This window comes from Nipponia nippon, unplaced genomic scaffold, assembly GCF_047370975.1.
Source record: "Nipponia nippon isolate SJK-2023a ecotype South Korea unplaced genomic scaffold, ASM4737097v1 scaffold_1, whole genome shotgun sequence".
NCBI classification, from domain to species: domain Eukaryota; kingdom Metazoa; phylum Chordata; class Aves; order Pelecaniformes; family Threskiornithidae; genus Nipponia; species Nipponia nippon.
The window spans coordinates 120,183,358-120,210,303 of NW_028262290.1; the positions used below are offsets into that span (position 1 = coordinate 120,183,358).

Here is a 26,946-nt window from a genome sequence, read left to right on the forward strand (position 1 = left end):
ATGCACACTCTTTCTGTTTACAGGCCTCGTGGTCTGTTGCAATATTTAAGGATCTAATGCTCAAAGACCTCTGTGGTACTCATCCACCCGAACACTGAAGTGCTGAATCACAGAGGGCTGTCAGGGTTGTCAGCTCAAATATCCTGCAATTTCACGTTGCCATTCCATCACACAAGTCCCTGCTTAATCTAAGGAATTTACTTATTTATTGCCCTACTGCTCCCACTGGAAGACAATTCCAGAGCCTCACTGTGAGCTGGTGGCTAAAATCTCTCCTAATTTCCAAAAAAAAGTCCTTATTGGCCAGTTCCTGATCATTTTTCTCCTGTGCCAGTCCTTTCCTTGGGCTTACTCCGTTCTTCCCTTTCCTTTTGCGCATTCCTTTCATTTGTTTATAATTGGAAAAAAAACCCCACAAGATCCTATGTCAGCTTTCAATTTGCTAAGCCAAACAAAGCAGCTGGTTTATTTTCTTGCAAAATATTTGTCATTAGGATTTCACTTCCCAAAAGAAACTACATCCTCCATAAATGTGTGGGCTGTGGCACACAGCACCCAGGTTCTGAAAGGACATGGGAGGGCTCTGCAGAGGACATGTACAAGCCAAAAGTCACACAAACACGTTAACACAATGCCTTGTCTAAATGAACATGCTCTCCCCTCCTAGCAGGGGTTTTTAGCTTGGACTCAGTTGGGGTTTAGATTGGATTGCATTAACATTGATCACATACAGCCAGAGGGAGCTTGCAGCTATGAGCAGTATAGACACCCTCGGAGAGTACTGAACGCTTCCCTGGAATGCATAATCATGGCTTTCCCAGGAGTTAAGCTCCTATGTCTTACATGATTCTAGATCGTGATCCCATAAGGTTGAATACTGAGATCAAAAATTCTGTCATGAGGGATCCTACTGAATCACTCACAGTAAGTGTCTGCTGGATTCAGAGCTTTGCTGGATTCGGAAGATAGAAAACAGGCATGGAGAGAGACCACAGAAGAAATGGATTCCTGACTGTTATCTGGCTATGGACAAATTATTTGTCCTTTTAAAACATTTTCCTAACTTCTCTTTACACCTAATGGCTAACAGTTGTCTGGTACCTGAGTATTACAACTGAGGTATAGTTAACATAGTTTAAAAGATGAAAAATTACAAGCTCAGTTCGTACTAGCAACGAATAACTTCACCCATCGATGCAAAAAAACATTTCTTGATCATTTACTGTAACACTACACATGCATATCCATACATTTTTTACATGGGGTCTGTAAGCATTCAATTACTTTAGCAGCATTGGAAAATTCACTATCCTCAGGGTGGCCCTGAGGAAACCCCAAGCACTGTGCAAAGCAATGCTCATGACTTACTAGGTGGCACGCTCCTCTTTGAGGTGGTGTAGAATTAAGGTCCAGATGTGGGGCTTTGGGCTTCGAAAGCAATAAAAAATGGATGCCCTGAGCACCAGTGGTCTAAGGAAAATATAATCTTTGTGTTCTCTTAAGAAAGAGTACATTTAACCACGGACCTCAGCTAAATTCTGGTATTACTAATATTACAGGATCTATCACTGTAGTAAGAGCTCAGCATACTCTTTCTGCTTAGTGGGTTCAATCTATTTATTGCTACAATATCTCCTCCTCCAACATTTCATTATTAAAGACATCCTTCTTGTTTTTTTCTGGGATTTCAAGCTAAATAATTTGTACTTTGTCTACTCTCCACATTGGCAGTTGGCCAAGCAAAACTTATTCTCTACATGCAAACTAGTATCTATACTCATCTCCATTAAATATGATTTTCTGGGTACTATGAGGCAGCTGCAAGGACTACAGATTGTAGGATGCTGCAAAGGTGTGGTTAGTCATTAAAAAAATGAGTTCTCAATGAAAACTGGTAAGAGCTTTTCACACTGTTGCTACAAGCCTCAAAAATTTTTCCTGGGGTGATTCATAACCCACACCAACTTCTATATCAGAGATATTTTCTTAGAAGCAGTTACTTGATTAATAGTATATTTTGCACCCTGCTTTGAGCAGTTTGCCTAACCATACATCAACACAGAACAAGGAACTATACTTCTTCAAAAAGTGGCCAGATAACTGTTTGCATTTTTTATGCAATATATCATTCTGGATTCATTAAACAAAATTAAATGAAACAATAAGAGCACTGACTTTTCAAAACCAGTTATTGTGGCTTTCTAAATGTATTTCAAAGACAATTACTCTCCCAGCATCTAGCCCAGTACTGCAGAGAATAACGTAAGGGAAAAAGATCTTTGTTCTCTCAGGTCATGGAGCACCAGTTTGGGGCTCTCACGGCATCCTTCCTATTCTGTTGAAGGGAAGATGAAAAGGATCCGTAGGGAAACAAATCCTCTGGTTGACATTTATTCACAGGTACTTACATTTCAAATGGGTGATTATGATTATCTGGTGAGACTTTTCATACATTATAGTCCAAAGGCATTCCTACCAACATTTCTGCTAACAACCCAATAATTGGTGATAGACAACTACGGCATCTCTTGGTACGCCATTATGTGTTGTGAAGCTATTATCTCCATTGAATCATAGAATTCTGTTTGGATTTTGGATTTTTCTTCAGCTTTGACTGCTACATATGAAATCCTACAATGCCTTTTTCTACAAGATTAAAAAGCTCCTCAGAATCAGATGTATTTTCCTGAGTTTACACACAATACAAAGTCATTCAACTGCCTCTAACCTTCTCCTTCTTTAAGCTAAGCAGATGTAGTAAATTGTAAAACCTGTTTTTCAAACTTTCTTTCATTTTTCAGTTCTTTTCTGGGATCTTCCCAATTTTTCAAACTTTATCAGCACGGACTATCTTATTTCAAATATACTACATGGAGCTGAAGAGCCAACCCAAAATGAACCTTGTACCACACTAAAGCATGGGTATTCCCAGTGACTCAGTGGGAAATCTTGAGGAGAAAACTCAGTTACTTCAAAAGTCCTTTTACCCTTCAGTAAGTACCCTTTCACTTCAGTATAAACAGAGGTTTATACTAAAGAAACTCCACCTGTGGAAAAACACTGTATATTTATTGCGTCCTCTTTATCACAGCCCTTGCTGACACAAAAAAAGTTCTAGTTTTATTCTACTCAGATGTTCTCTATCATCTGCTTGAAATGGCACATAGTTTTTTTACAATACCTTTAACAATGAAAGACACTACAAGAAATTCTGGCCAGGCCTGATTTGTGCATCTGCCCTATTATTGCCATGAAAACCATACTGTTTTCAGGAGTAGCTGTGATAATGATGTTGTAGCTCTGTAGGTCAGTAATATAGTATTGCCACGGCTAGTACCAGGCCACATGCCTGGACCTGAGTTTGCAAGGCTTCAGGCTTTGTCTGAACTTGTCTTGACCTGCCAGGAATTTTGATTTAATTGCTTAAGCTGTAACAGCAGTTCTTCTAGTGACCTGGTAGTTGTGGCTATTTTGTTTTATTTCCACTTATTTTTGTATTGTACAACCCATATTTTTAGATGGATAGTAGAATGCTGTGTAGAATGACATATTTATAACTAACTTAATTAAATTAATGTAGAGAAATACAGGCCTGGTACAACAGCAGATGCCTTGAAAAGTGGGGACAAAGAATGAGGTCTAAAGGACTACGGGCATGGGATGATGAGAGGTGAAGCACAGGCTGGCACTGGCAATCCTATGGCTATAACCAACTTGCTAGTGATCAGTTAAAAAAATGCAGACCTGAAGTGGACATAACTAGCTTTAGGGGGAACAAAGAGCACAAGTATCTAACCTATGTAAAATGCACCATATACAGAAAATTTTGATGTAACATGAATTTGCAGCCCAGTGAAGAAAAAGCAAGGTATAAATGAATGTTAGCAAACACATAAAAATGATCCCCACTGCAGCTTTGTAGCTTGACATTGGAAGAACTTAATCATAGAATCGTAGAATGATTTGGGTTGGAAGGGACCTTTAAAGGTCATCTAGTCCAACCCCCCTGCGATAAGCAGGGACATCTTCAACTAGATTAGATTGCTCAGACCACCATTCAACCTGACCTTGAATGTTTCCAGGGATGGGGCATCTACCACCTCTCTGGGCACCCTGTTCCAGTGTTTCACCACCCTCATCGTAAAAAATATCTTTCCTTATATCTAGCTAAATCTACCCTCTTTTAGTTTAAAACCGTTACCCCTTGTCCTATCGCAACAGGCCCTACTAAAAAGTTTGTCCCCATCTTTCTTACAAGCCCCCTTTAAGTACTGAAAGGCTGCAATAAGGTCGCCCCGCAGCCTTCTCTTCTCCAGGCTGAACAACCCCAGCTCTCTCAGCCTTTCTTCATAGCAGAGGTGCTCCATCCCTCTGATCATTTTTGTGGCCCTCCTCTGGACCCACTCCAACAGGTCCATGTCCTTCCTGTGCTGAGGACCCCAGAGCTGGATGCAGTACTCCAGCTGGGGTCTCACCAGAGGAGAGCAGAGGGGCAGAATCACCTCCCTTGACCTGCTGGCCACGCTTCTTTTGATGCAGCTCAGGATATGGTTGGCCTTCTGGGCTGTGAGCGCACATTGCTGGGTCATGTCCAGCTTTTCATCTATCAGTACCCCCAAGTCCTTCTCGGCAGGGCTGGTCTCAATCCCTCCATCCCCCAGCCTGTATTAATACCAGGGACTTAACTTAAAACAGTAAACGTTTAAACTTCCTCAGTTTCACTGAGTATACAAAGATAAAAGGCACCCTAGCAGATTTCTTTCTTATTATCATCACATATATTTGTTTGGAACAGATCATACCAACATAATTACTAACTCAGCTTGGAGAAAGACTTTAAGTTTCAGCACAGACTGGTCAGAGATCTTTTTAATGATCAAAGCACAATGTAATTCTTTAATATTATAATTTAAAAAGGCATCTTCTTGTTCTTAATACTGAAAGAAAAAGAGGAAGACAAGAGTCTCTTTAATACTAAGATTTTTTTAAAATACCACTGTCTGTCTGTGGCTTATACTCTGAGTTATTCCCAGAAGCCCTCAAGGCAATTCCTCTCTTTCATTAAAATAACAAAATATTGAAGCATAGAGCTAAATTTTGTCCCTATTTCCACTTCTGCCACAGCTTATACTACTCCCTTTCATCCTTTTTCTTCTTTGGTTTTCTCTTCCCATCAGTCCATGCTCATGAGCAGGGGTGAAACAGAGCTCAGCACTGGAGGAACCTCTACAAGGAGGGTTTCCCAGGCTTCCCCTACATTCTCGTGTCAGAGCCACATGATAATACTGAGTCAGGTTTGTCCCGACTGAGTGAGTGTAAATGAGGCAGCTAAACAAGACTGCAGTTCCCACAGGAGCCTTTGGGAACTCAGGTTTCATGCAACCCACACGCAGGCTGCTGCTGGCACAGTTCAACCTGGTGGTCTTCAAGGACAGTGACTACACCAGCCTCAGTAAATAGCCTTTTTTCATTTAAGTTTTCTTTTTAGCTTTTAAGTAGAACACCAGAAACCAGGGTTGCAAACTCTAAATTTATAGAGAGAACTTGCAGGAGATTTTAGGATTAAAATTCAAACTTAAATTCTCAGTGATTTTTCTGTGCTTGTAATGAGAGACTGTAAAATAAAATAAATATTATCCAAACCTGGATCATCATTTAAAAAAAAAATTATAAAGATTTTAATTCATTTTCTCTTATTTTTACCAGTACTAGGAACTATAAAACAACCTACATATCCTTAAATATTTTCCTCTGGAGAAAAGACAGCAGAAGCCAAGTTTATAAAAGCTTTTGTTATAATATTCCACACTTCTGACCATCATGCTTTATGGCTCTATTATTTTCAACAAAAGCACTTAACTGTGTATGCTTTTTCTTTTGGCATATTTATACTTCTCTGCAGTAGATTAAGGAAGCAATTTTCAAGAAGATCACATTTTTTGAGTTATTTTGTTGCAAAATGGAAATAATTGGAGTGTGATGAATACAGACTGCTAACAACTGCTTCTATTACATTTAAAGAAGAGATATCATCTTACCCAATGAGCTATTATTCAGGACATTCTCCAAATACTTGACCATTGCCTCAATATCACTGTCCTGTGGATAAATGAAATAAGGAGTAGCATTAGTGTGAGCACAAACTTGAATATAAACACTATGTACCAGAGGTATGATCCCACAAACGTAAAGGATATCACTTACACCAGTGAGCGTCAACACTAGACTACAAAGAGTTTACAGTACCCAGGACTTTTTCTGTGTCTTCTTCCCCTAAAACACAAGGCTTGGGAACGATGTCATGTATAAACAATTATTTATGTCAGATTCCTTGCAGAACACAACTGTGAGAGCAACTGTGCATGGAGTTTAAAGAAGATATGTTTACTATGGAGGGTGGTATGCTTTTATCATCAGTTGGTCCCAGAATATCTAAACCAATATTACATTGAAAAAGGCAAGTATGTACTTCTTAACTATGCCAAAATTTCTTATGTTTATGATAGCTGCCCACTGCAAATACTTATGTTTCATGTAATTGCATCTACTTACATACCTAGTAACAACAACTAATTGAAAAAAAAATTAATTACGAAGAGATTTTAGCACTTTTCTATTTCAAGTATTCTGTTACCAGACAGATGATTAAGTTTTGCCATGATGCCCTTCATGTGAAATGTTGTTTGTGTACACAGATGAAATTAAAAGAACTGGCCATTAAGCAATGATTGTGCTTCAGGAAGTAGATCACAATTTTATTAAAGGCCAAGAGAAACTTGGACTCTGAGTTTCTAGAAGCTGCTGCCATATGACATTTGACAATATGCCATTTCTTGACTATTTAAAACTGAAAGTCAAAATCATGACCTTGCTGTAAAATCTGCTAAAAATCTGTATTTTAAAAAATATTGAGAAGCCTGTGGTTTTAAAATCTAAAACACTGGACTAAAATGAAACAATATTGACCTCAGCTTCTACAATAGACAATCTGCTTTATATTTCTCTGTGATCTTACTCAAAATGCTCATTCTAAGTTTCTCAAACTGAGGAACTGCCAGTAAACCTTAACAGGATAACAATAATTGTTGGCAATGACTGTTAGCTGGTTACTGACCTTTCGGTGCAAGTGAGAGCTGTTATGGATGAGCATGATCTAACTTCTTATCACCCTAAGTTGTTTCATGGGCTTATACTTGAAACAGGCTCTGCTATTTTAGCTGAGGCTTGCAAGATGGTACTCAGCTTCTTGGTTGGCCATTTCAACAGATAACCCAAAGGCTCGTAGGTCTGAAGGAGCCTCTTTGCTCTTTTGGAGCAGCCTGTGGGGTCCTGGCTGGATAAAGTCAGCACCAAGGTTTCCAGTTCTGCAGCCCATCCAAAGTGCCTGAGTTACCTCAGATGACCAAACTAATCTGAACCCGCTTAACTGGGGCTTTTCCCGGTTAGCAGTAAAGTGCCCAGGAAATGCTACAGAATGAATTACATTTATATATACAATCTATGTTGAATATTGAATTAAGACAGACTTAATATTACAGATATAATTTCTCTGTATTTGTAAAAAAAAAATATTAAATGAACCTTTAGGACTTCATTAAAAAGGTATTAAATATTTTTCATTCAAAACTAAAATTTTATATTAATTTTCTGCCAATATAAATTTGTAATTATTTTTATGTTCATTATCGCTAACAGTTAACTGCAAATCTATAGACACCCAGACAAAACCATAGTAAATGGACACACACGGTATTAATACACTTGCTTTAATAAACCCTTTTTTTCATTTTTAATGAGATAAAGATTGTAATTCCCAAACCTTTGACTTCTCACAACAGGACATCATATTTACTCCAAATATCACAACAGAGCTGTTTTTTTCTCATTACGCTGTAAGGCAAAAGATACACTTTCACCACTTTCATCACCACTGGTTTTCAAGGAAACTAGCTGGCTTAACTTGGCAATCTTGAAATAAAATTTCTGTGAGGAAGGGAATGCGGTTTTCACACAGTGGTAAATAGTTGAATAAATGGTTAATCAACTTACACTGAGGTAGAAACTATCTGTGCCTTTTCTCCACTTGGGTTAGCAATCCAAGAGATTTTAGCTGTTTTATTTAATATGCTTATCTATTTAATGTATTTCTTTAATGTTTCTCTTTTTTGCAGAGAAAGCAAAGCCCTACAGATTAGGCAAGGGACTCTGACAGATGTGCAGAAGAGAGGCACTCCTACAGGTAAGAGCCAGCGTGGATGAATGCTTGCACATTTCAAATTCAGAACAAGCAAACCCCTTTCTAACAACAACAGGCCACGCCAAGGCGCATGTTAGGAATCCAGGGGAGCATTTTTTGGGTGACAGCACACAGACCACCCACAGCCACTGGAGATATGATAATTTATGCCAGCTGATTATCTGGTTTGACAATCTCAGAAGCAACCTGGAAACTGAAAATAGGAAGCTAATGTACCATTAGTAGACTTTGTCATAATGAAGAGGGCGAATTTGCTATTATTGCCACTATGGGAAAACACAAAGAACAAGGGGATAAACTGCAGTAAAAAGCATCCATTAGCATCTCAGCTGAATCAAAGCCAATGAAAGCTTCACTGCGCACTAACTTTTCAAGATGAAACCTCTCCTAAGCTTCGTAATTTTTAATTTTTTTAGAAACAGTTTCTCATTCTCTTTCATGTTTTTCCCCTAATTAGAAACCAGTGTTCCTAGAAAAAAAAACATGTGGAAAAGAGCCATTGGCTTGAAGAGGTAGAGGTCTGGAAAAGTAATTGGCAAATTGCTGCTTGAAATTGTGCAATCTGCGTTTCTGCTTCAAAAGAGAGGGACAAAGGACACTAAACTCCATTGCTACAACCAAGAGAGGTCCAGATGTGCTTAGGGTCTGAAATCTGTGGTAACTCCACATCTGCAACTGGACAATGTAGCTGAAAACACACAGGCTGTATTGAAAGATATCAACATGGGAAAAATAGCTGTCTCAGCTCCCATCCTAAACGTTTAAAACTATACAATCCCAGTGCCTAACTCTACATTCTTAACTGAAGAGGTGTTGCATCCCACGTAAGGCCACTACTTCGCAGTCTGTCTTGACATCTGTGGGAGCCTAATATAGTTTCAATAAATAGCTCAGATCTCTTTCTACATCATGCACCCTAATGTGTTGTTCAGTTAGATGACTTTTCTGACTCCATGCTACTGCATGAACATCAGAACTTTTTTTAATCATTGTTTGAAGTAATGGGGTCACCAGGGAGCACCGCCAGATGCAGCATTTCTGCACTCTCTGCACAGAAGTAACTAGTAAAGCAATTTTGGCATTGGAAAATTGAGAGATTTGCACAGATTAGGAAGGTAAATATCTTATAAGTCTTTATCCTGTGCTGCAGTGGAATGACTTCCTTATTAGCACACACCTCCAAAAGCTTAATTTATGAAGGTATTTTTGAAGAAAGGTATTTTTGAAGAGTATGAATCCCATCACAAGAATAGCAGTAGGAGTTCTGGTATTAAGTAAATGACTGCAGAAGCAAACCCCTGCTATATACTAGCAAGATCAAATCTATTCTGGTAGGATTTGAAGCTTATTATTAATACTGAGCATGATCCCACCTACCTTTGAGTGGGATTCATCTCACATAACTGTTGACATCCAGAATGAAGATGTCCCATGCATGCTAATAACTGTAGAACCTTTTATAATCACCAGAGAGAAAGAGGGACCTCTCAGCATATTCCATCTAACCTACATTAGATGTTTACACCAAGATAACATTATTCCCTAAAAATGCTTGCTTACTTCCCTTTACCATATAGATTCTCCATTCAGTTAGTTCAGACATAGGCGTGCAGATTTGCACAGCTATGTTCAGTCTGCTTTGACCTCAGACTTACTGCAGAATTTTTCACTTGAGGAAGGAAAAATTGAAAATTATGCTCACTTCTCAAGAAAAAGAAAAGGTGATTGTGTCAATACCCAGAAACACACTTCTGCTCTATCTAAGGGGGTCAACATGAGAAAAAAACAGAGACAGACAATTAGTTTCTTTGACAGAGGAAGTCCTAAAAGGCAAATAGTCACAGGGGGTGCTTCCCAGTCAGTCTGTGCAGGCCCGTTCACAGAGCGTTAATGCTCTGTGTGCACACAGACTGATGCTAAAGGAAGCCTCAGGGCCATCAGGGCTGGATTCAGACAAAAGGTGCCAGTGGGACAGCTCTTCCAGCCCACGGTGATGGTTGTCATCACTGAATTCTGAATCACTGCAAAATGAGGGAATGTCGCTGCTCAGATCTGACTGCCAACACCTAATTTATTCTGCATTATTGAGAAATCTATTTTTATCTTCTGCCCTTCATTAATGCAAAGCAGCAGTCTGCCTGTTCAAAAACACTACTGATTGGCACTTAATGATACCATCAATGAAAGTTGAATGAAAATTTTAAAAGGCGTTCTAAATTATCTCAGAGTCTGATGAAAGTGAGCAATAATTTATTTTCAAGAGTATCTTGTGGTAGACTTTCTGGGCAACAGAGTGTTTGCATGTCTATGTGTTGTGGGTAAACACAGACCCAGCAAACTGAAAAAAAGCATTGTCTTAGATATTCCACTGATTTACAATTGACTAATAATTTCTTTAGACCAGTACTGTATAAACTGATCCTGAATTTTCAAACATCCTGTGTGTTTAGTTTGAAAGCTAGGAGGGCATTTCTAGATCAAATTAAGCTGTTTCTGAGTAAACTTCAAGTTTAACTGGTGAGAGAATTTCAGGACTCCCAGCTACCATGGTAGAAGTAGAGTTCTGATTTCTCACACAAACATTTTATTTTTGCCTTAAAAACTACATCTTAAAGAAGCTATTAGTTCAAAATTTTCAAAAATCAGTACAAGTTATTTTTAATGTAGTGAAGAGTATTAGCATACATGGTTGGTTCCCTAAAACGCGAGAGACATCACACTCTGTTCTGCCAAATGGGCACATGAACTCAGGATAGCTTATATCATCCTAAGCAGAATCAGACAGTACTGTTCAGAGGCACTGTACGCAATGCTTTAAGCTGGTGGCCCAGGGGAGAAATGAATTGTTACTGAATATCTTAGGAAGATCCATTTTCAGAACTGACTTGGGCATTTAAGTTCATTGATTTCACTGAGACTTGATCACTGGAGACAAGATTCATCTCAGCTCATTCTGATCAAATCTAAATTAGGTGCCTTTTCCAATAATCTTCAACCTTCCTCACACTGCAGTCCCTAAGACTTTCTTGTGGCAGCCTCACCTGATAAAGCTACTTTTAAGCCTTTCAATAATAAGTTTTCTCTTCACTCACACTTTCTGAGATTCTTGGGAAAGTTTACAGATTTGCTGCTCAAGTTTTGCAGCTGTTTAGGCTCACAGTTCATCACACTGTCCTAGAAAATATGTTTAACATAGGCAGGAAGAAGTGGCAACTAAAGGTGCCTCTCTGTCCCCAGGAATTAGAGCTGGAACTTAGATCTTATGCTTGAAGTATACTTTCAGCTTTAACTTAATTTACCCATAGCTAACATGTGTGAGAACCCCACTCTAAGTGTTTCGCAGTCACAAGTAAGTTTACTGACAACAATCAGCCTTATGGCATTCAATTCATGGGAGCGTTATCCTTAATCTTGAAGGAATGCAAGAATTACATATGCATACACATATAATTAATTCATGATATTGATATACACACACATTCCTAACAAAAACAAATTTCAGTAATGTCAGTAGGACAAAATCTTGGAAGGAGCTTAATTTTGCCATGAGCATCAAGTGTATACTGTTTTCCCAAAGGCCACATATACCTGGTGATTTGTCTTAGAGACCGTCTGTGATGCTTCCACATCCTCCTCCTCTTCACTGCCTTCTGAACAGGATTCAAACTCATCATTATAATATTCTTCTGCAATTGCTGGGTCTTCAGGGATCTCTAAAGGCAATTATGAGTTTAAAATACATAGACAGACAATGTGCCTGATGTTAAAAAGATAAAATAGATTTTATACCACCTGTGTTATGTCACTAGCAATGCATTCTATAATTGAAATCAAGGGATAGGTTCTCAGATTAAAATGTTGATACTTGATGACATGATAAGCAGCGCTAAAGCCGTCTCTGGCAAAAGGTCAGATCTTCATCATATGTAAATTAATGACCTCAAAGCTTCTATATTGATTTTGGCCTGAAATCACTGAACCATAGAATAATTCAGGCTGGAAGGGACCCCATGGGATCATCTAGTCAAAGCAGGGTCAGCATTGAACTGAATCCAGCTTTCATGAGCTGAAGTTATGCCCCAGTTCAGTTTTCTCTAACACACATAACCCGTGGCGAATACAACTGCTAAGCTAAAATGGAAAATAATATATACCAGGCACATGTTTAAAAGATAAAAGAAATAAAATCTGTATCTTTTTCCAAACTTCCCTGAAGCAAAAGCATAACAAAATAAAAGAAACTGGTGTAAAGTCAAGCTACGCATACTTGGGTGTCATGCTCTCTCAATTTGTTACTATCACAAGTTTTAGTAATAGCAGTGAGTGCAATATTAATATAGCCAATGAGCCTATGAAGTACAATAATTGTTATTAGAACTCAACACATTCATCACAGCATGAAACACACCCCAACCACTCCGCTCTGGGTGAAATTCTTTAGCATCCCAGACTCGGTAATTAAGGAGTCAGTGAAACGGCTCGAGGCCTGATTGCACCTGCTTCAGCGAGCTGTCCTTTCTCAGCAGAAGCACCTAAGCATATGTTGAATTTTAAGCAGAGGCTGGGCTGTGGTGACTATTTGAGTAAAAAGCAGAATCCCCAGGGATTCTGGGAGCCCAGCTTGCCAGCCATCCCATCAGTAGCCCTAAGCATTTATGGAGACAGATACTCCAGGAGAGCTACCCCCCATGCTTTGATTTTAGGCAGTCCCTTACTGATTTATCAAGATAAGTTACACCAAGCCCAGGAACAATATTTTTATGCTAACAGTTTTCAAAAAGAAAATGTTTGGTATCCGTCTTTGCCTGGTATTGTTACAAGAAATGTTAGTTGAAGACAAAAACAGCTTAATATTCAGCTGTCATAAATCACCGTAGTCCTAACTTTAGTTAATGCTGATTTCCACTCTTCCCCCCAATTAAGCCTACCACTTTAAAGAAATATAAACTAACTTATCGTAAATATTACACAATAAAATTCCAATAATATGCCATTAAAAATGCTTAATAGATTTTTTATTTACTTGTTTCACATGGATAAAAAACCCAAAAGTATTTAAACAAGGAAATACAATTAAAATCCATTAAAAGACATTGGAGTTTGTGCAGGAGGAATAATTCTAATCTTTAAGGCATAAGAAAGAGAACTCAGGAAAAAAGTGAAAATGTATTTACCTGCAGCACTAAGTGGCTGAAGCTCTCCTGTTGAGGTATTATCTCTACTACCTACTGTCTCCAGAGTATTTTTAAAAATACTTCCTTTTTTTATAAACTTGATTTACCTCCAAAATGCTGACACATTTTCACTCAGGTTTCTCTGTTTTAAGATATTCATGGAAGCTGCATAACAGCACCATGCTCCACTGCCACAATTTCTAATCTTCCTTCTTCTATTTTTCATTTTTCTCAGTTTAAAAAAAAGAGGATCAATACATGGGCTTCCAGGAGAAGAACCTCCCAACCCAAAAACTTCTTCCTGCAAAATAATTTATTATTGCTTTTAATTGTTTGAGTTCTACAAAGTGCCATTTGTCAGAAAAGCTGAACACTTCATCTAAAAAAAAAAAAAATCTTGAACATCATTTCTTTTTAGCCTGGGAAGAACACTACTAAATGAAGATACATCTCCTTTTCCAGATGGAGTGAACATTAATTTTTCTTTCTTGCAGAAAGGCTGTCATTCCTGTGATTAGTATAACTTTATGAGGTTCATCTGCATTCTACCTATGTGTATATATGCATTCAAGTACATATGAATAAGCCTATTTATTATGCTGTAATGCAAACATTGGACTATGCTAGTGTTTTCTGAGTCGTCTTCTCCTCCCACATTATGTATTTGTTTACTGTTGTACTAAAAACCACAATACTCCCCTTCCCAACCAAACACAGTATCAAAATCAGTCTTTTTACTCATAAAAGTAACTTCAAAATGTCTGCTCTGGCTACAGTAAAGCTCTATAACTTGTGAGTAGCCCATGACGAGCCAAAACTGCTGAAGCCTCTGAACTATGTGGCAGGGCTGGCACTGCCTGTATCCCACTTCCACGCCAGCTTTTGCATCCTTGTCAGAATTGCTCACTTTACCATTTGTGAAATTGTTTTGACAGCTGTTCATGTACAGCCAGTTAATCCGAGCTCAGTAATACAATTTTAAATGCTAGTTCGGACACTAGAGATGTTCCAGGGTACACAAGTTTACTGGCCCTGATTCAGAAACTATTCCCAGTGACGTTTCTGAAAGAAGACAGCATGTTCAGTGGATGGGAACTTGGGATTTAGCTAATACAAGTCTTTAAAACTTCTTGGTTTTATGACAAGCATCTTTAACGAAGGCACCTTCAAAACATCAACACATTCATTTAGACTATATGGTTGCATGTAACAGTTCCTTGAGTCTTCCTAAGTAGAGCCAACTCCCAGTCATCCATATGCATGATGCAGACACACATCTCCTGTTCTCTGCTGAATTAATCTGAGTACAGAACAGCTTATTTAGTTGAGACCCAGGATCAGCCCAATTTCAAGAACACATAAGCTGGCTTTAGATACCACAAATCAACATAGCAAGCTGTACCCGTGCTGGCCTAGTAAAGTGTAAGTGCAGATAACTTGAGTAAGCTGGTATTTTTAGCTCAGGGCAGGCACTGTCAGGGGAGGTTGGGCCCCATATGCTTCCATTTCCATGTCTGAACTCTACCCTCCAGAATATTTGCTACCTGAGTTTTCCCATGATCCTGGATATTTCACACACACCTCCAATTTCCACTAACCAGGTAGCAAAAGGTTGGTTACTGCCACCATCCCTGAACATTACTGATGCAGTTGCACACCTCAGCAACGTAGCGCAGAAGAAAACTCCTTGGTTTATGGTTTCAGAGGAGTAGTTTTAATGAAAATGTTGATCTTTGGGCTAGCTCTGTTTGGCTTTTGTTTACACATCTTTGCAGAGCCTAGCATAAACTCCAAGGCCAAAACCTTGACCCTGTCCTTTGTTCTGACATAAAACAGAAATTAAGCCTATTTGTGCCTGGAAGATACTTGGGTAAAAAAGTGGTGCTAGTGAGGTGAACGTAAAGTCTACCATATCGAAAGAGGAAACGAAACCGCTGCTGCAGAACCCAGGGTACCCTGCCTCTTCATTTCGACAGCTGGACTGGGAGAGGAACAGTGCCACATTTAAGAGGGTTCTGACACCATCTGCAGCCCATTGGGCCCCCTTGCTCACACAGCACTCCTGACCTGCCCGAGCACAGCGAGTCCAAATCACCCCATTCCTTGTATACGACAAAAGTCACCCTGTGCAGCATAAACATGGTAGACAGGGACTTCGCTTTCCTTGCAGACCCTAGGAAAAGAAAGGTGACGGTAACACCCGATATAAAGGTTTCTAATACTGCGCCAGCTGATAAAAGATGCAGCCTGATGGCCATGACGCCGCTGTAATATAACTATATATATAGTCCCTCAGATGCCTGTTGTCCCTCTGATACAGCATACTTGTATGCTCCATATGGAGCACAAAGGAAGGTCTCTATGGCTGCTTCTGCCCTCTCATGCCCCCCAATCTGTCAGATGATTTCTGAAAATACATTACATTTTATCTAGCTATGCATATTGCACTAAGGCCAGTCACGGTACCTTTTATTTGCTTACAAAGCACTTCATTCACAACAAACTCAGCTATTGCTTATGTATTGCTAGGCGGCTTAGGTATAGCATTGAGACACTTGATAGTTGCTATTAGATATTCAAAAGAAAACGAGCTCTGAATAATAACATTCTCTTTAGATTTCTTTCTATATATTACCAACACGCTAATAGCTGAAGGAATGGTAAAAACCCATTACCTAAAAAAAAAAAGCATAAAAGCAGTTATTTCCCAAGAAGACAAGCTATGCAGAAAACAAAGGAATGCGATACTTGTAATATTTTGCTTAAATCCACCAAGAGCTTCTTCCAGGTAGCCTGGTAACTTGGTAACAACAACAGTTTTCTCCAAAGAGATGAAAATACTTTGATAAATATCTTTAATTTTCTCTTGCCTTGAAGTCACGCTTATAATTGGCGCATCGACGCAGCATTCTCACATTCCACTGCATGCAGAACACAATAAGTAAGGCCTCTTTTATTAAAAAAAAGGAGAAGAGAAAAGAAAACAGAACGGTATAACATATCATTTTCACCACTTGTATTCACAGTAACAAAGTCACACTTGGCTCTTAAGGACCATTGTACTTTTTTAATCCCAAGGCTTCATTGCATCTCTGGAAAAAAACAGGTTTTCTCAGCTGTCACTTTCCCATCTTAAGGAAAAAAGTTGTTACAGTTTCACGTAGCTACACTCCTTGGCCTGTGCAGTCCTACAGCCAGCAAAGTTAGGAGCAAAGCATTAGACAGCTCTGACAAACATGTACTGTCATGAGATATAATGCACTCTTAATGTTACAGTGACATGAACCAACACACTGAAAAGCGGTACTATATGGCAGCTGTTATGGGCTACCAACATCTCTGCTACCACACGCTGCCAGAGAACTTGAAAAATTAAGAAGGGGAGCCAGGACATGGACACTTGCACTGCCCACCTTGCAAGGCTTTGTACATGAGCCTCGCTGGGGACTGAGGCAAGAGCAGAGAAAAGCATTCCTCCGCCTTCTGCTTCTGCATCGCGCTGGGCTGCCAGACAGCCCACCGGCAGGACCGCGCCAATAACGCAGAGGTGCCCCTGGTCCTTTCCTTTCTGTGGAAACTCATCAGCAAACTCCAGTTTGATCCCATCTGAGCAGGCGTTACCTACTGGAGCAAATGCCACAGTAGCCCCCAAGCCAGGCAGGAGGCTGGAGCACCTCGGTGAAAGGAGGGGCTGGGAGACCGGGGTCCATTCAGCCCTAAGAAGGGAAGGTAAAGGGGAAACCTTATTGCTGTCTACGACTATCTGCTCAGAGGATAAAAGGAAGATGGAGCCAGATTCTTCTCAGAGGTGCACGGTAATAGCACAAGAGGCAATGAACACCAGCTAGAACATCATAAATTCCGATTTGACATTAGGAAAAAAAACTTTTTTAATGAGAGTGATCAAATACTGGAATAGGGCTTGAAGAAGCTGCAGGAGCTCAATCCTTGGAGGTGTTCAAGACTTGACCAGACACAGCCCTGACCAACCTGATCTCATCAGACCTGCTTTGAGCAGGGGATTGGACTATAGACTGCCAGATGTCCCTTCTGACCGAAATTATTTTATGATTCTGTGGTTACCCAATGCTCCACAAACAAACTGTTTAGAATTACACCAAATCTATTTGTGTGTATGCACATATTTAACATACACGCTCACAAGCTAAGCAGAAACGTGCCTGTTTCTATATGCCCCTGCAATGTGTATACCTTCTCACAAATCACAGGCAAAAGGAGATGGTGAACAGGGCTGGCCAGGACTCTTCAGAACAGCACATCAGCTATCACAGAGGGAGAAACCAGAAAGGGATTTCTCTCTTCAAGGGAGAAAACAGAAAGTTGAAGCATTGTCAGTAGGAGAGAGGTTTGAAACACAGAGATATGTTTCCCTGAGCTACATAATCCTGAATGAGAAATTCTACCGCAAAGGAGAGCAAGGGCTCTGTGCCCTTCTGCAGTTCAGGTCAATACTCGTATGATTAGAAAAAATAACTCCATTATTATAATTTAAGCTCACTTATATTGTTTTGTTTTGGTTTGTTTTTTGTTTTTTTTTTCCAATGCAAGACAAAAAACTTCAACTTTACAAGTTTTCATCAAAGAGAATCGCCATCCTTTGGTCAGCTGCAGCTGAGATGCATTATTAAGCTCTGAAGCTTCATTGTTCAGAAAGTCAGAGGAAGCTTTTGTCTGGCTCTTCTAAATTAGGCTGAAAAAGACTCTCAGGAAACGTGTTGTTTAAGAAATGAACTAAGGGATGTAACAGGACTTTTGTGCCCATGAAAGTCTTGTATGATCCTTTTGGCTAAGCACAAAAGGACTATGAAGTCATTAAAAGAATTACCTTCTGATATGGGCGTGTACAGCACAGACGTAAAGGAAAATAGGTTGCTTTAAATGAGAACTAGAAATATAACCAAAGTTAAACATTAATATTTTATAATTCTTCTTTTAGCATTTTAAAAAGGAAAAAAGCTTCAATTCACTTGTGGGCTTCACTGAGTGATGATTTACCTATTGTGAAATGTCTAGGAAAAATAGAGATAAAGAGGATGTAGATCAGAGTAGCCTTATGGGGATCTTCTTCTACTTGATGTTAGAAATGAAGTAGTTAGTTCAAAATGTTTTTCCAAGGAAAAATTACTTTTTTTTTAAACCCAAATGAAATTTCCAAGAAAAATGTTTTATTTGAAGGACATATAGTTCTTTTCCCCAAACCTTCCACCTCCCAGTATTTTATCAGTATGTACACAGGCAAAGCATGACAGGAAAAAAGGAATTGCTAAAAGGACTTGTTAAGAAAAATGAACAGCAAGAAAGAACACTTTCACCACATTTTTTTCCCTAATTTTCTGAGTGTTTTTTGTTGTTCTTTTTTTCTTCTGATTTTCTAATTGTCGTGTATACAGAAATAAGAGCTCTGGTAGGCAGTGACAATGAAGATGATGCCATGTTGCCTTTCAAGCACAGTTTAAAGTTCAGCAAACCTAAAAATTTTCCAAATATTCAGAAATCCTTTTAGTACTGATGGATAAATGAAGAGAAAGAACAATATAGCAATGTAGTCAATAACAGGGAGCACTTAGTGAGTCTTGGAAGCCATTTCCTTTATGCACAAACAGTCCCTATTATTGTAAAGGTTGCCCTATTATTTGCAGTTTCCAGCAGGAACAGAGCAAAAGCTGTAAATTAAAGGAAAAATGACCATGAAGCTACCTTATGACATCAATTTAAAACTACCTTAGTCCTTGAGTTATTTTAAACTTTTTTGATCAGTCAAAGCATACTTTCAAATAAAAACTCAGTTTTCCTGCTGAATCTGGGAGAGATGGCCTGATACTTTCCCTTTCAATCTGATGTCAGCATTGGGAAGGAAAGAGTCCATGGGTTAATACAAAAAGCTGCCCCTTGAGACAGTCACTTCCTTCTCCCTGAGGTTCAGTTCAAGAATGCCATTTTTAAGACATAAATTGGCGATGTTTTCACAACCAGAACTTACTGAAGGAGTAGAAAACAAATGGGAATAGTTCAGATCCAAACTTGGTGTAAGCAGCTGTGCACATGACAGTCTGGATGTAGCAAAGATGTAAAATACATTTCATTTGGATATAAGCTGTAACATAAGTTATATGTTGGACAAATACAAAAACAAGTAAATTATTGCAACCAAACAAATCTAGGAAAAAAAGTATTGAGACCTTAAACACCTAGGTGAAATTAACTGGTGAAAGTCAACATATTTGCTAGATCGCAGGGGCATGCTTTGCTCCGTGAAGCAGATAAAATAGCAGGAGAATGTAAACCAAGCTTTTTCATTGCTGTCACCTTCTCATTCCCTCCAGCTAGTTGTCTGACAGTCACATGCACTGAAAGCTAAACTGGTAGAAACTGCAAACTAATTCAGTGTTTACAGCTACTTCCTGAGCAAATTCGCCCTCACTTGGAATTGGTTCCAGCTTCTTATGTCAACATATCATTTGGCCCAGCTCCCCAGAAATGCTGTTTAGTTTGATAAGTGAGCAAGAAAGCTGCGACTGGGGGGTGGACTGGGATTCCTTACTCAGTGTTTTTCAACACCACCCTGTTCACAGATGCTTTGTTTGCAAGTAAATGCCTAGTGCGTCGTTATTTACACCAGGTTAATCTTGAGTCTGAAGTGCAGTGTAAAGTTATATTGCCCTGTAAGTAGGACAATCTGGAATAAAAACTAATACCTTTCTAAGGAGGATTTAAAACACTGAAATTATCTGAAAGTATATTCTATAGAATAGTATATAGTATTTTTGGTACATATACAGTCTCGGTGCATTTGCTTCTAATTGCTTCCTAAATTCAAGCAGCGTTTTGTAAATGTTTTTCAACATAATGCTTTGGAAGGAGTGAAGGGACTTCTCATGTAGGTTTTAAAAAGACTTGACCAGAATAATTTTAACTGTAGTCATTGAGGAAGGTGAATTTTAAGGTAGGCTCTATTTATCAATGCCAAACTAAATCAGTATGAAAAATAGATCAGAAAAAAGTAGGAGCTGTAGAGTAACATAATTTGCTCTTTTCCCCATACTTTCAAAGTGTTTTGGATTTTCAAATAACTGCTGTGTAAACACTTCATTCTGCAAGCTACCCTCTGGGAAGCTGTAAGAGCAAGACTTCTTGTAACAAGTAAGCTGTGAATTTTTGTGAAGCTATGGAATGTTTTAAGTAGCTAGGCATACCGAACAGTACAGAGCTTTGGAAAAGGTTTCCTGTGGAGGTTATGAGTAGAGTTCAATTCCTGATGGCCCTCAAATAAGCTAAAATATTTGAGTAAAAATTGATGATAATGAACAATGCATAGAAACCTATACATAGAGGTTTCTAAATTACCATAAACAGTAGACTTCGAAAAGTCATAAAATTCCCAAGAATATCTCTTTAATTCTATGGCTGCCTTCATGGAAGAAGGGTTTAAATGAGGAGCTATAACCAAAGCAAGAAATCAGCTCTCCAAAGGCAATACTTCTAGGGAAGAATTGCTTAAACTAGAAGAATAACACTTCAGTCAATTAAAAAAAAAAAAAAACCAACACACAAAATAAAACAAAACAAAACAAAACCAAAACCAAGCATTGATTCATTTTCCTCTTCGTGGCTAAAACTTGCAAACTTTGTTAAACCTTGCTTTTGCTAGAATAAATCAGATTTACTATTCCTTTAATTGAATCTGGGACAAGGTGGGATCTCAGTGTGAAACCGAGCAATGAAAACACAAGACAGATGAGCAGGTCAGAGGGGTACGCTCCCAGCGTGCCTCCGCCTTCAAACCCTGCGAGAGTCTCAAGAGTTTTGTCACCCCATGTGCCAAGGACAACTGAAGGAGTGGTAACTGTAAATACCAGAACTAAACAGGCAAGTTTCTCTCAGCAAGCATCCCATGGTATCATTGCAGCAAGTAGCAAGTCAGGGAATATGCCTTATGATCCTGGAAGCAGGGCAGCCATATGAAAGAGGAGACCAATGGGTAACCCACAGTAGAAGTCACTGAAACATCTTCTTAATTGAGACAAGTCTTTCTGGTTACAAAGGATACTATAACAATAGTAATGCAGAAAGGTGCTTAATGGTATTTATTATAAACATTATTCTGTTCTATTTTGACTTGCCAGACTGAAAAACAAAATAAGACATGATTTTCCTAAAAGCCTTCGAGCGATATGATTGTCTGCATGTTCATATTTTGGAGCGTTACTCAGTTACCCAATCAGTATCCATAAGTACTGTTTTATAGGCACTAAAAAAAATGTGCATGTGCAGAGATGCTTAAAGATGTGCTCAGATATATTACAGGCTTTTAACCTTCCAAGATTTAAAAACGTACCTTGAAAATCCTTCAACAAAGCTTGTAAAAATAACAGAGTAGGAAAAAACGCACAATATTTTATGAGTGAACATTTCCTATTTGAGAGTCAACTGAATTTTGCCCACTTGAAATTCAAAGCAGTATATCCATAACTTACAATTAGCAATGGAAATATAGAAATAATGTATGCAATTACTGTAATGTATTTAGCTGTTTTGGAATCGTAATGAAATCAGGGGTTTGCCAGATATAATGTATTGCAACATAGTAAGCTAAGGAATTTAACATGTTATCATCCTTGCAGTATACAGAAATAAAAAATAATATAATACAGATCAGAGAGATCATATAATATGTCCCTTTAATTTATATGCCCTTAATTTTTTTACATTCTTTTTCTGTACAAAGAATTTAAATACCATAAGTAGTTATCTTAAGCTATTTTGCTCCTTTAACTTGACCCCTTCCCACACACAAACATGTCTATCAAGAGCAGAGTAGTAGCTTATGCAGACCTGGGGCTCTTACAGAAATGGAGGTGAATGCAGGTGAAGTCCCAACTAGTAATGTACTGGCAATCCAAAAACGCGAGATACGATCTTTTATTGGTGGCCCTTACGTCCAGTGTTGTTTTGCTGCATTGTCTTTTTCATTCCACGCACTTAAGTGCTGCAATGAGGACAAGCCCTTAGAAATATGGATGCATTTGCATATGTAATTTCTTGAATGCTTTAAAAAAAAATAATGCTCCCCACTCTTGTTTACCATGTCTCATCAGCTGTGAAATTGATAGGAATATAAAGTGGCACTTTTAGCCACGAATGCCAGTGCATGGCTTTAAGTTTTTATGCCTGTTAGACTGTAGCTTGTTGAATTTAATGCTCCTTATGGCTCCTCTAAAAAGTATGGGGGTTTGGTAATGGAGATAGCTTTCAACCCAGTATCTTTCAACTGTAAAAACTGATCCAAATCAGAAGGACCAAAGATGATGGTAAGGAAATGGTAGTTTTTGTTGCATCTCTAATTGCACCGAGTTATCTGGAAGCACTTTTAGATACAGTTTATGATTTTGTAGCCAATTTCAAGGCAAGTTCTACTGCAGAAATTGAATCAGAAACCTTGAACATCTAGCTATTACAGTTGTATAACGGGATTATGCCTTGCTCTTCATGCTGTTTTCAACTGCAAAGACTGAGCTTCTCTACCTAGAGGATTTTCTATGTAGTAAACTAAGAACCTTTAGATATTCCACACTAATTTCCCACATGGATAAGTACAATGCATGCTCTGATAAAGATTTCTCTCGATTCATTACAAGTAAGTCTTCATAACTAGTGTTTCTTATTTATTAAATACCTCTGCAAACTTTGAGCCAGTCAAGAGGTATCAAGTTGTATGCAGAGTTGAGAGGAATTATGCTGTAAAATCTGGCTTCCTTAGAAGACACTGTAACCAAAGCAAAAGGACCTGCACTCAAATAATTAATGTAATGTAGTGACAGAGCTGCAATTTTCCATCCTGCCTAGCCCAGTGTGTGGTAGCCCACACAGAAAAGCCACGGTGGTCTACCAGTACTACAAAATCCGTGGAAAAGATGACCCTCAACATCTGAAACTTCTCTCAATATCCAGTTGTCTGGCAAACGGACATCTGCTCTTCTGATTACTTTTTTGTATAATCAGAAAAGTAGACTATGAGCTCAATAAAGTTAATTAGTAGATGAAGATTAACTGTATCGCTATACTAGAAAGTAATGCATTACTCACATGATGGTTCCAGTAGCTCTTTAGAAGGAGGCTCCATCAGAAGGAACATTAAATATCTAATGAACCTGTTGAGCTGGAACAGTCTCGTTCTAGCTGGCATAGGAAGGCACTGACCATATTCAGGCATAAGAACAAGGCTGGGTGTATCTCATAATACTTTTATTTTTTGGACGATAATTTTTGCTCATGTTTTACAAAATAAATAATTTTATTCCAGATGCAGCCAATATCATTCATGGAAATAAGCAGTTAAATATGGACAATTTTTTTTTACAGCTTCTTTTTTTTTTAATAGATAAACTAACCTCTAGTTGCCAGCACTACAATATAATACGCCTCACCATTATTTTCACAAAACCACTAATGAAAGCTAAGTGTGTGCACTGATCATACAGTGATCTCCAGAAAATGTACATTGGCATACCTATCCTAGTCCAAATGGAGATAATTTCTATAAAGAAATAGGTCAAGAGACAGGTGGCTGGGGGAAGTCATGTTAACCAATTCATTGCAAGGTGGCTTTTCTTTCTGATGATAATCAGAGAGGATGACTGACTTATTTCCTAGGTAAGTACCAGCAAAAATAGGAAATATAGGTACAGGTTTATCCTGACATGTTTTGCATTGCCCATTCCTGCTTCGTTGCCGTGATTTACAAAGTATACTTATTAATATTCAGAAATAATTAATCAATAAAATGAGCAGGAGAAATGTAATAGAAAAGAAAAAATCCAAATCAAAATACAAAGGGAATTTAGTTATTAATCATTAGCAATTTTACACTATTAAACTAAATGAAGCATACAGATACACATATATATTTTCAACACACAAATATTTGTATTTAACACTGACAGTGGCTCAGTGTCTCGGAGTACAATCTCAGTACGAAACTTACTTCAGCTCTTTTGTCTCTTGCTTGTACTTGGAGAAACTGGAGATGGAAAAGACATGAAGTTATCTATAGTAAAGCAAAACTGTTCCCAGTAGTACAATATATTTTTAACTGCTCTATCCACCCTAGTTTTAAATTGCTTGATGACAGTTACATAAATTCCTGGACGCATAAGATGGAGACATCAACATTTTTCAATGAATATTAAACACAACTATAAAATATCTTTCCATAAATATTTCATTATCAAAATATAATTTCTTTAAAGTTTTGTTTCCAATTAACAAATCTAAAAAATTTAATGCAGTTTAAAATTATTACATAAAGTAGTTGCAAATGAGTAAAGCCATTTTTTCCTTGGTTTATATTTACAAAGGTTTATGTTTCCAAGGAGTGCGTTAGTGCTCTAATTAGCTGAAACAATACAGTAAGAGTATATGCCGTTCTAATGATACACTCAACATATCACTTCAGCCATTTACTTAATATGGTTAATAATAATTATAAAAGTAATTTTTCTAGCTGACTCTTTCTTAGCAACTCTGTTGCCTGTCTTTTTACAAATAAAGAGAACATTTTTTACTCCAGATTGTATGAGTAAAGATGCAAAACTGTTAAGAAACTTATTACAGTATCTTAAGAGAAATAGAAATTTAAGGCACATTTTCAAACCTTCACTCTTGCAAGGAATGTTACCTACCCACCGGCCATGACTCTTTGAAGATCTGCAGTGTGGAGAGAAGTAGTAGCCAAACCAGAAGAATCCTTTGCTCTAGCATGTATGCAAAACGCAACTAAATCAAGGAACTGGAGAGACAAAGTCCCAGAACCTGAAGATTTACATAGCTATTCCTTAATAACCCAGTGTGCCTGCCTACTTATCCTGCTGGCACTGCATGCCAAGAGGATGTCCCATGCTTGTGTAGTTATGAATTCTTCTAACCATAGAGGCTGATGTTTTAGGAAAGGACACTTGATTTCCCTGCAAGGTCAGCCAGCATTGCAGAGCAGCTCTTCAAACGATTCCCATCGCGGCAAGCGTGCTGACCACACGGAGGGCGGGAAGGGCAGAGAAGCAACACGCTGCTGGGTAACTGAGAGCAGCGCTGCACAGCCGGCCAGGGAGAGGTCTGCTCTGCTGGAGTTGGTATGCACAGCGCTGCTTTCCAGAAGCTAAGCTGGAGTGCATCACCAATACAAAGCAGGACCAGGGTATTATAACAACATACACTGGGTGACCCTGAGAACTGGAATAATGGAAAAGGAGAAAATTCAAAGAACAGAGTCATGAGTTTAAGCATTAAAATAGAGGTGTTGCACAGAATTATATTACTGCTGCCTATAAAAACGTGAGGAGAATAAGCAAAGGAAGAAAGAGAACTACTTAAGCTGCAAAGCAATAAGGCAATGCATCTTAAAAGTGTTGGCACGAAACAGCCAGAAGTAAAAACGTTCACAAGCACTGCAATATTTTGGCCCAGAAACAGCTTTCTATGCAGAGAAGCAGGGGGAACATTCCAGAGTGTATAAAACAGGTCAAATTCTCTAGAAAAGGGCCAGTGTCAGTAGATGCCTATGGTAGCCACAGTCCGGACTTGGTGGTCAAATTGAAGCTTGTACTCTTTCCATGGAACAGAAGCAAATGGTTGGAAAGTGGTGGGATTGGGGGACAGCACTTTCTCTCTAGCAGAGCACCAACAGGAGGCAAGATAATGGCTCTGGAATATGTGTGCTTAATGCACAGCTTACTCTCTTGGCTCATTAAAACAAAAATAGCATAACTTGCTATTCACATAATTTTTCACTGCTGCCCACTCCCAGGTTAAAACTGGATCCCTTTCTTCTTGAGCTTAAGTAACACAAGCAGAGATTATTTTCAAAGTTATTTCTGTCCGCAAAAGCTCATGTTTCTTTGATCTCTCCCCCTCCCCAAGTTCTTCATTTTCTGCTGAGGCATGGAGGATGCTGCAGAACATGTGCCCAGAATCCCAGAAGCAAACAGGGAGAAAGGCGACAGCATGCCAAGGTGTATCAGCCATCGCAAGCTGGTCTGACTTAGCAAGTGACATCTGAAGAGTCAGATTTAAAAACCACCCTCTCAATCAGTCCCACAGAACTCAGCAGCGTTCCCAGTCTCTATGAGAAAAGAATAAATCTGCATAGTATAGCTGGATGGCACAGTAAGGAACACGATGTTGAAGAACTAACTGAATTTTATCGTTAAAAAATAGTATTTACATTACCTGCAGCATTTCTCTGTAAGAATAAGAATCAGATTACTCCTTTAAGTTTCTGAAGAACTTGTACCAACTGTCAACAATCTGGATGAACCTTTTCTGTAATAGACTGAGTTCATCTCAACATCAAAAGCACAGGGTCCACTGAGATCTCTTTCATACTCCAAAAATATAAAACCTGCTTGAAGACTAACAAATTGGTCAGCAATTTTTTATTTCAGACAACTCTTTTAAATGTTCCTCAAGTGCACAGGGGTGCTAATTAGAATGAAAAATGTT

At 38.6% G+C, this 26,946-nt stretch overlaps 1 protein-coding gene across 5 annotated transcripts in view; it reads right to left on the reverse strand.

Moving 5' to 3' along the window:
• Nucleotides 1-26,946, reverse strand: part of NEK11 (NIMA related kinase 11) — a 100,349-nt gene that overhangs the window by 18,359 nt on the left and 55,044 nt on the right. For all 5 annotated transcript variants that reach the window (XM_087733265.1, XM_087732463.1, XM_009471617.2 and 2 more), the window contains 2 exons: nt 11,846-11,970; nt 6,039-6,099 (listed from right to left, as the gene is read on the reverse strand). In XM_087733265.1, the coding sequence (XP_087589391.1) occupies nt 6,039-6,099; nt 11,846-11,970 (186 nt within the window). The remainder of the gene's footprint in view (nt 1-6,038; nt 6,100-11,845; nt 11,971-26,946) is intronic.